This window comes from Aquila chrysaetos, chromosome 9, assembly GCF_900496995.4.
Source record: "Aquila chrysaetos chrysaetos chromosome 9, bAquChr1.4, whole genome shotgun sequence".
In the NCBI taxonomy this organism is placed as follows: domain Eukaryota; kingdom Metazoa; phylum Chordata; class Aves; order Accipitriformes; family Accipitridae; genus Aquila; species Aquila chrysaetos.
In genome coordinates this window covers 40,015,724-40,030,125 of record NC_044012.1, presented here as the reverse complement: position 1 = coordinate 40,030,125, position 14,402 = coordinate 40,015,724, and the positions used below count along the sequence as shown (strand labels likewise).

The following is a 14,402-nucleotide window of genomic DNA, read 5'->3' as shown; positions in this document are numbered from 1 at the left end:
CAAACAAAGAACAAAGAGGCAACTGAATCAGATTCCTTGAAAGTGGTATAGCTACTGTATTGGAGGGAAAGTGGTAGGAAAGTCTATTAACAGTGTCTGAAGCAAAAATCAGTCAAATGTTTAATTATTGCAGACTGGAAAATAGGTTGCTTCAAACAATTCTTGTCTTGTGTGTGACACTGAATACAATAACCACCATAAATAATCTGTACTAAAAATCTAATTTTTCTTTTCAAATGGATTCATATGCTGCCTAAAGATGTATGCCATAAATGTATTCTTACCTCCTTAGTATTCATTTAAATTGTTTTCTGTTTATGCAGGTGGAAAAAAAAATTCTCCCCTCTGAGGTGATTATTTTCATGTGAAATGATGAAATCCTTAAGGCTCAATTTTCTCCATCCATGTGTACATGTGTATGTGTGAGAGATGGGAGCAAGAATTAAGCCTTAAATCAAGTATTGATCTGATACTTTTCACCTGGTGCTTAAGCTCTCTTGCTGACAGATAGTAAGAACTTACAGTGATTATTTAGGTTGATAATCCATTTCTAAATTACACTGAAAGAAAAATAGGTTAATGTAATGATCAATTTGGACCATAGATTTTAATTTGGCTTCAAATTTGTGTTGATTTTTTTAAGACTTTGCATGTTAAAAATGTTTTTTAAATGCCTTAATTGGGCTGCATATTGATTTCAGGCAGGAAGAGGAACGTGGTCGAGTGTACAATTACATGAATGCTGTAGAGAGAGATTTGGCAGCTCTGAGACAAGGAATGGGCCTGAGTCGCAGATCATCCACCTCCTCAGAGCCAACTCCTACTGTAAAAACACTCATCAAGTCATTTGACAGTGCCTCCCAAGGTAATTATTTTCAACCAGTGTAGTAGCTGTACCAAGTTACGATTTTGTGTATGTTGACATGGACACTTCTAACGGCTTAGCTAATTCAAGGTAAGTTGGTTTATTGTACTGTCATGACCTATAAGTGTTGGCTGAAACAAACCAACCGCAGCTAGATTGCACAACAGATTGTTCACTGCGGTTAAGTGCAAGCATCCTTTCTTTGTCTTGTCTTTGTTTTTTTCTTTACTGTCGCATTGCCAATGACTCATATGCTAGATGCTTTGATTCAGTGCTCCTGTATATTAGAAATACATAAACATATATTACACACATAATTATAGCTGGAAGCACAGCTGATTTCAGCCTGACTATTAAAATGTGAACTTAATGTGCCAAATTAAGCATTCTAAAAGCCATGTAATAGCTAGAGCTGGGTTTGTTTCTTTTAATAACTTATATTCTTATAGTCAAAGTGCTGCTGAAGGTTAAAAATAAGGTCCAGCCAGTGTCACTTATTAAAAGATATAGGGAATGTTTTCTAAAATGAAAGGGATCTCACTGTTGAGACAATGGACTTTACTATAATTCTGACTGTGGAAACAGGTGCTGTTGTCCTTCTCTATAGATGAGCAGAATAGGGAATCCAAGTAATTATCCTGAAATGAGAAACATTTGGGTTTTAGCTTTGACTGCATATGAGACCTTGTATGGATTAAAATATTTCCCTTGCCAGGTCTTTGGATTTTGAATTTCATTTACAATAATGTCACTGTAAGTCTCTGATGTAAAAAGGCTTGGTCTGAAGTAGACTAATATCACCAGGGAGACTCACAGTACTATACTGTGCATGGCAAATCTACTTTTAATTGCTTATAACCTGAAAATTTGTTAAGGTATAGAAGCATCTCTGTACTATTTGGCAATTCTGTAAATGGTTCTATTTCCACACTTGTTCTCTTTGTTCGTAGGTATTTACAGTTAATACCTAGCGTTAATTTAAAAGGTTTTTTTTAATCTGTTACTGGATGAAGGTGCTTTCTTGCCAGAGTTAGTTTGGTGAAATGATAAATCCCCTCTCCCTTCTTTTTAATCTTTTATTTCAAGCTAATATCTGCCTTCTTCCTCAGCATTCATGTCTAATCGTGCTGTTAAATAATCAGATGACTGATTCACCAATTCAGTATTTGTCTGGTTTTGTACCTTTCTAGACATGTTATTTGTTTAATCCCAAAATTTCAGGAATATAATATCTAATACCTGTGAACTTCTGACTGGAAACTAGAAAGGAGAAGCAGATGATATAGGTTATCTTTCTTGTCTTACTGGCAGACCCAGGTGCCTGCTACCATCTCTTTAATTATCTGGAGATCAGAGAACTACTAATGCCATCATTTACATTTGCCAGGGTAATAGTACCCTGCACCTTAGCCTTGTCCACCCCCAGTAAACTGATGTTTTTACCATAGATGATATATTCAGGACAGAAAATGAATGTAATTACAGAGCAGTAAATGTGTAGGCACACTTTTAAATGATTTTGCAGTCAGTTACTAATTGAAATTCTGAAAGACGTGATCTGGTAAAACCAGTAATGTAAAGTACAAGGCAAGAGTTCGCTATAACAGCCAGTCTCCTGTTTCACTGCAAAACAGTGCAATGCCTCATGATGGCTTCCTTTCTGTGTTTCTACTAGTTCCAAGCCCTGCTGCTGCCACAATTCCTCGCACTCCCCTGAGTCCAAGTCCCATGAAAACTCCCCCAGCTGCTGCTGTATCCCCTATGCAGGTAGGTGTTTTATGACTGCACTTAATCCTTCTTTGTAAAGAAGAGCATGTGAAACTACAAGTGGTAATACACAAATATGGCTGACTTTGTGGGGAAATAATGATAAAACGTTGCCTCAAGTAAGTAATTACTAAAATGTTCAGTCTAACAAAAGAGGCTTTTACTGAGAACCATGTTGTAAATACAAGATTTGGCATAATTTGGAAGTTCTTGTTAAATATTCCCAACCATTACTATTCCTGTGCTACTGAGAAGCATGGGAGGAAAACTTTATCTGCATTCCTTAGTTTTAGAGTTGCTGTTCATCAGTTCTTAGTCCTGTGCCTGGCACGGAAACAGCAGTAATCCCCTTCGGGCAATGGACTGAGATCTGTGCAGAATCTGTCAGCAATCATCAATATAAATATATGCCATGTTGCATGGGCTTTCAATATCAGACCCGACCAGAGAGTAATGAAATAATTGTGAAATTATTATCTTTGTTCATTTTGTACTGACTGAGAGTTTGGCCAGTTGGTGATTGTACTGTGTGTTTTGTCCTGTCCCCTCTGAAGCTTTGTCCATTTGTTCAGCTGCTACAGGAGCGTAGGTACACTAAGATTGCATCATCAGTACTCTAATGCTCAGCTTTATGGACCATTGCTGGCTTTATTATCTCACTAGCTGTGCGAAGTGAGATTTTGGCAAAAGCAAACAAGTTTAAGGACAAAGAGGTTGGGACCAGATTCACAAAGTACAATCAAAGAAGGTACTATATGTTTTACTCCTTTAATATCAGTAATTCTCCTGTTGCTAACCAGGAGTACCAAAACTTCATTTTTACTATAGGTCAGCATAATGTTTTGGTAATAAATCCTCTCTGTGTGAACTGAAGAATCTATATCCATATTGGCTTTTAGTGCTCAAGGAACAATACCTGGAACAGACTGACTGTTCTCCTGTGCCCAGACTAGTGCAGTTTTTATTCATTTAAGAGTGAATTTCATGAAAAAAATAGATAGCCTCAAAGCAAAGAGAAAGAATTAAATGGTTTTTGTGAGAGCTTCTGCTACTTCCTGTGACTCAGTCACTCTTGACAGCAGTTTTCTAAAGTGGTTAAATGTGACAAGTTCTCTGACAGATGCTTTGTTCCTATTGATCTGTCTTTATATTTCTGTTTATTTCTGTGCTCTTGTAGGAAGAGGCAGACTTAATCTCATGTTCTAAAGTGCTAGACCAGAGCTTTGGCAGACAGAAGACTTTTTGATGAAGCCTAAGGCTTATTTCACTTTATTTACCTGTAAATTAACCGTGAACCAAAGTAATCTCTTAGAATACTGCAAACCTGCTCAGGTTTACAGCTCTTGTTTGATGTTCTCGATCTGCCAGAATTACTTGAATTTGAATTCAGCTTCTGGTATAGAACCAAGTCATTAACAGCTGGATACTCATTAATGGGAAGCAATGCCTGAAAAACAAAGGGGAGGGTGTGTAAATGTAAACAGCTTCTATTGTCTTTTTGAAGATAGGTGGTTTTCTTGAAAGCATTTGTAATTATCCAGAAGGCAACTGGGTTTTGTGACCTCAATTATGTAAATTGCATTTAAAGAATATTTTCTGCTTAAGAGAGAAGGGGTTTGGGTTCAAAACCAATTTGCATCATCTTTTCTTTGTTTTCGTATTACTACCTTGTTTTCTACTATTGTGTTCTATGCAATTTTTTTTACATTTTTTTGTCTGTGGTTTTTGCTCTCTTACAATTGAAAAGCAAGATTCTAACAAGTAGTCACTATGTGAGTTGGCCTGTTGGCTCTGACCTTATAGAAGTTATCCATGGTTTAAGATCTTGAGTAAAGGTGGAAGGGTTGATCTCTGTATGGGTGTTGCAGTGCTTATTTTCATTAATCTTGGTTGCTTTTAAATGTTATCACAGGGGAAATATTTACGTGGGCACCTACTGAGAAACTGGCATGATTTTGACGTTATGATAAGATGGGTTGGTTGCAAAAAAGATTTTTCCAAGTACAGATGCATCAACAAATGCCCTCTCTGAATTATGCGTATCACTTCATTTTTGTGTTGGACTGTTGTCGTGGTTTAACCTCAGCCAGCAACTAAGCACCACGCAGCCACTCACTCCCCCCCCGCCCCCAGTGGGATGGGGGAGAGAACTGGGGGGGAGAAGTAAAACTCTCGGGTTGAGGTAAGAACAGTTTAATAGATCAGAAAGGAAGAAAATAATAATGATAATAACAACAGTAATAAAATGACAATAATAAAAGAATTGGAATATACAAAACAAGTGGTACACAATGCAATTGCTCACCACTCACCTACCGATGCCCAGTTAGCTCCCAAGCAGTGATCCTCCCTGCCCCCAGCCAACTCCCCCCAGTTTATGTACTGGGCATGACGTCACATGGTATGGAATACCCCTTTGGCCAGTTGGGGTCGGCTGTCCTGGCTGTGTCCCCTCCCAACTTCTTGTGCCCCTCTAGCCTTCTTGCTGGCTGGGCACGAGAAGCTGAAAAATCCTTGACTTAGTATAAAAACTGCTTAGCAACAAGTGAAAACATCAGTGTGTTATCAGCATTATTCTCCTACTAAATCCAAAACATAACATTGCACCAGCTACTAGAAATAAAATTAACTCTATCCCAGCCAAAACCAGGACAACTGTGTCATGAATTTCCTCAGTCTTGGAGAATTTGTTTTTGCTTTGTTTGTTTTCTTTACGGTAATATGTGTATGTATAAGGAGATACATTCTTGGATATATTTTTGCAACTGAAAACAAACAAACAAACAAACCCCTTTCTGGCTTCAGGTCCAAGACCACAGTGGAACATAGCTGTTATTTACCGTAGCGCTTAGCAATACTGCAAAACAATTTAGGAAGAGAGGTATGAAGAGAATGCTCTTCAGAATGTAAAAACAACCCTGCTGGGTTAACCCAAAGCTTAGCTGGTTTGGTATGCCACTGAGAGGGACCAAAGCAGATGCCTAGGGAGGAATATGAGGACAATATATCTGCTGCTTTCCCCAAGTACTTTTTTTCTGTTTCGTAGCTGGAGGACTTTCTGAAGTAGATGTGGTTTCAGATTTACTGGTCACCACTGAGCATCCTGCTTTGCTTTGAGCTTATAAACCTTCAGGCTCCAAGCAATTCTGTGTCAAAGACTTCCATATCTTAACTACTTAACGTGTGAAGAACTGTGTTTGTTCTGAAATTACCATGTGTAGGTACATTGGCATGAAGTACCTAGTGAAGTATGTACTGAAGTGCAAAGTGATCAGGAATAGATACCTGGATAGTGGTTGAAAGTCATCTTTCCTTCGATAGCCAACAACAGACACAAGGATGAAGAGTCAGAAGCAAAATATTTGGAGTTTAAGGGATTAGTTCATCCTGCCATAGTTCTGTCTCAAATTTAAAGTGTCTGGATTGTTCTTTACTTTTTTTGTCTCACCTGTGTGCTGGTTCCTCTTCTGGAGTTGTTGCTCATCTTACCAAAAAAAAAGAAAAAAAAATCTGAAGAGAGTCATAGGTAGCTAGCAGAAACTTTATCTTCAAACTAGGAATGGCTGTGAGAAAGTAATTGTTGATGATCTTAGCATCTTTAACTTTATCTGTTACTGTAATTACGTTATACAAATACTAGTATGTAGAAACATGTTATTTAACTCTGGGAACAATTTTCTTCATACATCACATCAAAACTAGTCCTTAAAGTTTCTAGTGTTTTTTTTCTGCTAGACCTCAATGTCAGATGAATAAGAAGAGGTCACAGATTGCAAAGCATCTTTAGTAATTTCTGTCCCATTAGTAGCCTCCATGAATAGCCTCAAAAGCATGTGATTCCTCCGAGCTTTTCATCCTTTCATTTAGTGTTTTGAGGAGTTCGAACACTAGTGTAAAGGACAAATGGTGTTTAGCAGTTAAGTGCTAAAGTGTTAAGTTTTAGAATGTATTTCTAGTTGAAGCAAAAAAGATACTTATAAAAGGATTGGTAGGATCCATATGTGTTTGCACATCAAATGTGTTTTGTTTTGTAAGTGAAATGAGGAATGGCTGATCTGAAAATTCAGCAAAAGCTCAGTCAAGCAGGTAAGTTTCTAACACCTGTAAAACGTTTCAGGAAAAAATATTCTCCAAGAGACTCGTGCACTACTACTACTGTATAGCTGATGCCAAGTGGAACTAGATAAACATCACTTGGTTCATTTTCCTCTAATTTGCAGTGTACTAGTCCCTTCATTACTACTGGTAGTTGTAGTAGTAAGATATGTAATAAGGAACTAGCAACAGTGAAAGTAAGCCCTGTCTGCAGCGTCAACAAGAGCAAAAAGACAAACAGTTCGTTTTATAACAAGGAGACAAGACCAGTACACAGCAAGTTATCAGTTGAGTAATATGACCACTTTCTGACAATATCCATAAAGGATGTTTGCTTTTAAGTGGTATCCAGAAGCTGAGAAAGGGATAAAGGTATATGGTTATCCAGCACTGTGCCCGCTCTGTACATACCTCTGTTTCCTGGCTGAAGTTCTGTACTACCCTGTCTTTGTAATGACAATCCCAAAGCTAACCAAAATGAAATCTTTTTCTTTTAACTTCATTATCTAACTATTTATTGTAGCTGTTTCCTTGGAGGGGGATTGGGGGGTGGAACAAAATGGCTCTCACTTTGATACAGTCCTTGTCCTTTACTTAAAAAAAAAAAATAAAAATCCTAAGTGGGTGAATTGAACTTTAAAGGTAATGCAAGTTTGAAATACCAGCTCTTATGGGAAGCTGTTGTAGGCACTTCTTGCATGGCTCATAATTGCAGTCACTTTCATCTGCACATTTAAAGGAATAACCTTTGTAGTGTACGTGGAGGACTTTTGATATATAAAGTGATGAAATTCTTCATGCTATATGTTGGCAGTTCTTTTCTCCATTTGATTTCTAGCACAAAAAGCATAACTCTAGTTTGACTCTAAATGATGAATAAGTAGCCCTGTAATCCTTCCTGTGCTACAGGATGCTGCAAAATATATACTGTTAACATTTTTTAATCACAACTTTGGATTTGTCTGTCTTGCCTGCATGATTTGGTGTGAGGAACATCTGACCGTTATTATCTTATGAAGATAAGGCTTATTTGACCTTCTAATCTAATCTTGGGCCAGATGGAGAGCTGAAAAAGTTTTCAGGAGAAACACATTACTGGACTGATTGTGATTAAATATTGGAATCTAATGGAAAGGGCAGGGTGAATAAAGCATGTACGACAATTTGCAATAGGGTCTTTGAAATGATTCATTTAAAAAAAATAATTGTGGGTGGTCTTCCCTGGGTCTTCAGCAACTGAATATGAGTTTCAGTAACTGTAAGGATAATTATTGCATTGTACATTTAATTTGTGTGATTCTAAAATGCTTATTTCAGTGCTATCCAGTGGTTACTAAATTGTGTGCAAGACTTATATTTGTATTTTATTACATATTTGGCAAATACTTAGTAAAATGTGTCTCTCCAGTTTTTCACAGAGCATCTCAGTTAAGTAGGTGGTAACAAAAGCTGTTGACATTCTGAATAAAAAAATAGTTTTTTCAGTAGGTTTTTTCTTAGCAAATGGTAGTTTGTGTCACTACACCCAATACACCATTATCTTACTTTTCCAGGAAAAGGCACAAAGCTGTAAAGACATATGTTAATAATGCAAATCAAGCACTAAAATCTTGGATTCTTATAGGGAATTGTATTAGTTTAAACAAACACATCAAGTTTAACCAGAAGAGTTTTGTACAAACAAAATATAAATGAAGGTGAAAATTAATAGAAAAACTGCAAGAGAATTCACAGCCTTAATTTGCAACATTGGTTTGAGAAACAGGTTTCAGTTCAAAGTAGTAAATGTTATAATATCAATGCATAGTGTATGTATATATATTCAGATTGGCAAAAGCAACCGGTGAAGAGGACACACCCTTTTTCACTAAGTATTTGTAAAGGTTCCTTTTTTTTTTTTTTAGCTTTTTAAAATCAGTAATAATGTCATATCTGAGTTTCTAAAACTGATTCTGCAATTTGTTATTTGTTTTTTTACCTTCAAATTGTGTTTGACACAAGTATTTTTCCCTTTCAGAGGCATTCTATAAGTGGACCAATCTCAGCTTCAAAACCCCTTGCTACACTGACAGACAAAAGACCAAGCTATGCTGAAATCCCTGTTCAAGGTATTGATTCAAGTTCATTCAAACGCTGGTTTTAGCAACGCTATTAATACTTTTAAATTTTATTTTATATTGTTTAGCATCCAAAGCAGCATCATATTATAAACTTTTTATTATCAAAATATTTTCATAGAATCATAGAAAATATCACGTTCACGTTTTTATTACTTGTGTTTCATCACACATGGTGACATATCATAAAGATGCTTTTTTGAATTTTCAACAAAACCATGATTGCATGCTGATAACTTGGCATTATTCTGACAGTTTTTAATGTGTGCATAAACTGAGATCACTTGCAAAATCAAGATAAGATGATTTCAGAGACATATCTTGCAGCTGGCTTCCAGGTATTAAAAATACATAACTCTGGGGTTACATTATTTATTGTGTGGTTGCGGGGTTTTTTTCCCCCAAAAATGAAACAAGGATGATGGTTGGCATTGCATTGCATGTGAATAACAAAATATAAACTTATTAAGTATTGAATCTTCAGGAGCCAGATGAAAAATTGAATGGAATTAAATTGTGTTGATTTATCTGTTTCCCAATATTTCCCTGTTCTGTGAACTTTGTTTTGTCTCTCAAAACACTGTTCACAATGTGCTCTTCCTGTGAGAATGAATGGCTATCATGTGTTGGGTGTAGCTCTCTGATTTATGCCTGCTTTAGGGTTTTTTTTGTGTAGATGTTTCTCAAGATAATCCCCATATGACTCCAGGCTGAATATTTCCTCTCAGTTTGGTATTCCCGAGGTCTGATGCTTTCTAAAGGGTTGGGTTTTTTTTTCGTAGCACTTCATAATGGTCTGTGTGTGCCAGATTTCCTTCTTGCTTTTGTTGAATGCATATTGAGGTTATTTGTATGATACAGCTGGAGTTTTAATTTTAGAAACTTTGATATTTTTAGGAATATCGAAATGCCTTTCCAAGAAGATAGTTTTGGATTCTTTAATTGTTAAAGAGTTCATGGGTAGACATAAGCTTAAACACAAAATGAGTGGTATGCTTTTCATAGTTTTTATGTTTTCATTATAGTCCATTAATGCAGGAGCAGGACCGCATGCCAATAGAGAGTGTGCCAGACAGAATTCCTGTTTACGACCGTATATATTTTTAAAGTATCTCTGTAGCAACGTGTGTTTCTTATGTCACATTTTCAACTAATGAATGGGGTTTCACTTTTTTTAATCCTCATTCTTCATTTTCATGGTTTTTTGGAATTCAAATTACTGCCTTCTAAGTGTTGCTACATAGGAGTATGTAAACCTTTTGTTTACAGTCTAAAGGTTTTATTTCAAGGACTATTTCTTCAATAATAGGAAATAATTTTGATTTGATGCTACAGAAAATTAATTTTCTTATAGTTTGATTTTACTCATTGGCAGCAGGCAGAACTAATCTTTCCGTACAATGTGTAAAGGCACCTTTTGGACTCCACTGCATGGAGGATGAAAAAAAACCCAAAGCATGTTTTAATTTAAAAAATTAAAAAAACCCAACCCAACAAACCAAAGGAAAAAAAAATAATTACATGAGGGACAAAGCAATCTGCTTTACCAATCCACATTGTGAATGGCATATTCAATATTTTTGGCCATGTGCTAAATGGGGATTCCTTGCTCAGCCTTTTGGTTTAGCAATTAATTTTTTTATAGACCAGGGCAGGTGGATTAGTAAGAGGCCTTAAGGAAAAAGGATTAAGGTCATGATGTATTCACAGTGAACTTCATTGGTATGAACAAATTTAGGCCTTCTCTTTTATACAGATAAAATCAGTTGCTCTCACTAAAACAGCCAAACTCAGGCACTGGTAGACAGTATTCATGACTCATACCTAAATGTCTTACATTTAACTGGAATCTTTGTTAATGATGTTCTCTCTTCTTTTTCTTGGTCCAGAACATTTGTTGAGAACATCTTCTACCAGCAGGCCGGCATCTTTGCCAAGAGTACCCGCTATGGAAAGTGCCAAATCTATTTCTGGTAATATCACGTTTTTTGGACGATTAGTAAAGTGAGGAACTCTCATTTCAAAGCTGTACTTACAGATCTACTTTGCTGGCATAAACTACAAATATTCTTCAGTATTACTTATAGTGGTTGCTGCACATTTGATGTTAACTTTGAATTTTTAAAAAATAGACTTGCTAAATAGAAATTTATGTAGAGTGTTAGTTTACTATCGAGCTGACATTTCAGTATCAGCAGCGGCTTCTAACAACAAATCTTCAAGATTTATAGCACAAATAGTGTGATACTGTGAAAATGATACTTTCTATAAACTAGGGAGAACTAATTTGAGAGAAATACTTTTAAAAAAACACCTATATTTGAGTAAATGGTTTCAAGAAGAAAATGTGGTTTAGATCATTTTGATTTGTCCTTAAAAAAAAAAATCCACCCAAAAGTGTTTTTTCCCAACTTCTTGTGTCTGGTATTTATAAATTAATGTACTTGCCCCAAGTCATTAGAAAATAAGTCTCTGATATATGTGGAGACTTGTATCTTTGATTTGCACAAACATAAACAATGGTGACTATTTGGGTATATAAGACAAACCTCATACTTTTAACTGGAAACTCTTCCATGTAGAGAAAACATAACCATTCCAAATTTGGTTTTACAGAGTATAATGCTTGTGCTTTCATTCATAAGAAAATTTTTTTTGTCCTTTGATAAAATGAAGCAAGCTCTGTAGAATGTGGCTGAATGGTCTCAGGTCAATCTTTAATATGCTTGTTGATGATAATTAATGTCCAGAGCATCACATACATGCCAATTCTTGATTGAAATTAAGTGGAAATAAAGCAGCTGTCATCTCTAAACCGTTCTGGTTTTGGTTTTCTTTTTTCTTAACTACTTGAAGCTTAGCAACATAACTACATGGACTAGAGAAAATTAAGTGGTTTAGTGTTAAAATTCCTTCTTGTTCATGAAATCCTTCAAATGGAAGTAGCAGTATTCTATTAAGATACATTCATCAAGTTTTCTTTGCTTCAAGATACAAGCTTGATCGTAAATGTTGGTAGTACAGTCTAAATCCTTGATATTTCCTAAGTGGAAGATACCAAGAAAAATGTTGAAGCCTAGTATTGGGTATAGGTTTCTATGCGTGGTTTCTGAACTAATGCTTGTCAGAGAGCAAGAATAAGTTAGAAAGTTTTTATGTTTGCAAATGATAAATGTATGGGCATTTTCCCATTTAGTCTCTCGAAGAAGTAGTGAAGAAATCAAGCGGGATATCAGTGCACCTGATGGAGCATCTCCAGCATCTCTCATGGCAATGGGTACCACCTCACCACAGCTGTCACTCTCATCTTCTCCTACGGCATCAGTCACCCCTACTACCAGAAGTCGAATAAGGTAAAAACCCTTTTTTGTGGTGCACTGAAATGTGTTCATTTCATAGCTCTTTGTCTGCATATATCTAGTGTACAATATTGGCACTAAGACTGCAGACTCTACTGCCACCCATACAATAATGATCTTCAATAATCTTTGAGAGCTTCAGAAAGTGTTTTCTGCAGCTCAGTATATGTTTTAAAAGTTAGATCAGAAGTTAGGCTTTTTAGAGCTTATGAGGTTAGTACCAAAACTTTGTGCTCCACTAGAAAACCAAGCTAAGTCATGTCGCGAAATAATAGCCCCATATCAGTTAAAAATACCATGAAACCAAATTCAAGGAATGAGCTTACGGCATGTTGAACAAATATTTCAGAGTGGCTTGGACCCAGGGAGACCACATGATAAACCTTAACTTCTGTAATTGCAGCTGAAGACAAAGAGCAGCATGACTAGGTCCTAATTCCAGACACTGCCAAATCTTCTAAATAGCCATGAATGAATGGGCCTGGGTTATTTGTCCCACAGATGAAATCATAATGCAAGGCTAAGTAACAAATGGCCAGGCAATCCCCTTTCATTAGTAAGATAAAAAGATAAGTCTGTGATAAATTTAAAACTTTTTCTATCTGTAGTGTTATCAAAGGACTTCAAAGTATGTAAGCCTCATGTTATGCACGTGAAGTATGTACTTAGCCCTGCTTCATAGATTGGGAAACTGGCAGACAAAGGTTAAATGACTTTCTAAAGACCATTTAATACAGAGCTTCCTGACAAAGCTTTTTTACAGCAGAAATATTAAACCCTTAATGTTCTGAGACATTTGCAATATGTAATAATTACATTATAAAATTGAGAAGTTACTTACAGCTGTGGGTGCTATTGAAAATTATTTCCCTGAAATCAGCTGAGGCATGCCTCAGTGGTGCTCTCCTTTCACTGTGCAGAAATTAAATTGAGTTTGGATCTGTGGGTGCTTTACCAGCAGCAATTAATATTGTGTGTGTTAGCATCTAAATTTAGATCAAGTACATCCAGAAAAAAAAAAAAAAAAAAAAGACTGAAGCACCTGTATATGAACTTTGAACTGGTAATGTATAAAATTGCATTGATGGCAGCCTGCAGACTGTAGCAAATAGCATGGCATTTCATGGTAAAATTGTACAGTTATAATTATGATATCATTACTATGCCATCTGACCATTGACTGCAATGCTAAGCACTACAAGAAGACTTAAAAGTGGAATCTGCAGCAGTGGGTGTGTGGTGATGAGCACACTCTTTGGAACTGTCCTCAGCGTGTCACTGCTGGACTTCAATTTGATATGTGATCAGGTTTCTCTTCTTTCCCCTACCTTTTTCTGAAAGTTGTTGTAAAATAAACAGTTATTGCTATAGTTCACTAAAACAAATACTTGGCAGTTTACTGTTCCCTGTTCTAGTTGAAGCTTCGTTGGCTCTTTGATTTGGAATACAGTTGACCTAATATACTAACTTGTAAGATTTATATGTCAAACCATTTCTCATTGTCTCCATACAACTTATACTAATTTATTTTCTTCAGCAGTGTTTTCATAACTGTAAGAACCTGATATAAACCATGTGCTCTTACTGGAATTTGAGAACAGGCTGTACAGCTCCCACATGGCTAAACAGTAAGTTTAGCATAAAGAGAGGGAGCTTTTAATATGAGTTCTCATATGTTGTCCCAAATCTCTGTTCTAAAGTTCTCATAGTGTTGCATAATCTTTCGTTGTAGATTGAATATGCAATCTCGTTGTTATTTGTTTCAATTACCAATGAAAAAAATACACCAGTTTAGGTTGTTGAAATATGTACTGATCTAAGAACTGAAGTACAGAATTTCTTGAAGCATCATTCTGGCTGTGTGGTGCCTATGAAGTTTAGATACAGTAACCTATCCAGATAATTTCTTTCATATTTAAAATACACAATTAGCAACTTCCTTGTCATGTTAAATCTCTCTGAGATTAGCAGTTAGGTTTGAAGGCTCATACTGTTATCTTTCATGCTGAAAGATACTTACTGTTTCCTGTTTATTGTTCTGCTGTGCATATATTTTCATGGATGCTTCAAATGTTACCTCTATTGCAAATTGCAATATATATACTTAAGATTAGTGCCTTAGAAGATTTGGGTTTATGTTGGCATATGTTCTCTTCTTTTATGCGTTGAGTGACAGATGCTGTCACTCAACAATCTCTG

At 36.1% G+C, this 14,402-nt stretch overlaps 1 protein-coding gene across 3 annotated transcripts in view; it reads left to right on the top strand.

The window, feature by feature from the left end:
* The window catches only part of SPECC1L (sperm antigen with calponin homology and coiled-coil domains 1 like), a 74,084-nt gene that overhangs the window by 36,166 nt on the left and 23,516 nt on the right, over positions 1-14,402 (top strand). For all 3 annotated transcript variants that reach the window (XM_030025148.1, XM_030025146.1, XM_030025147.1), the window contains 5 exons: positions 702-865; positions 2,541-2,632; positions 8,745-8,835; positions 10,734-10,817; positions 12,041-12,197. In XM_030025148.1, coding sequence (XP_029881008.1) covers positions 702-865; positions 2,541-2,632; positions 8,745-8,835; positions 10,734-10,817; positions 12,041-12,197 — 588 coding nt within the window. The remainder of the gene's footprint in view (positions 1-701; positions 866-2,540; positions 2,633-8,744; positions 8,836-10,733; positions 10,818-12,040; positions 12,198-14,402) is intronic.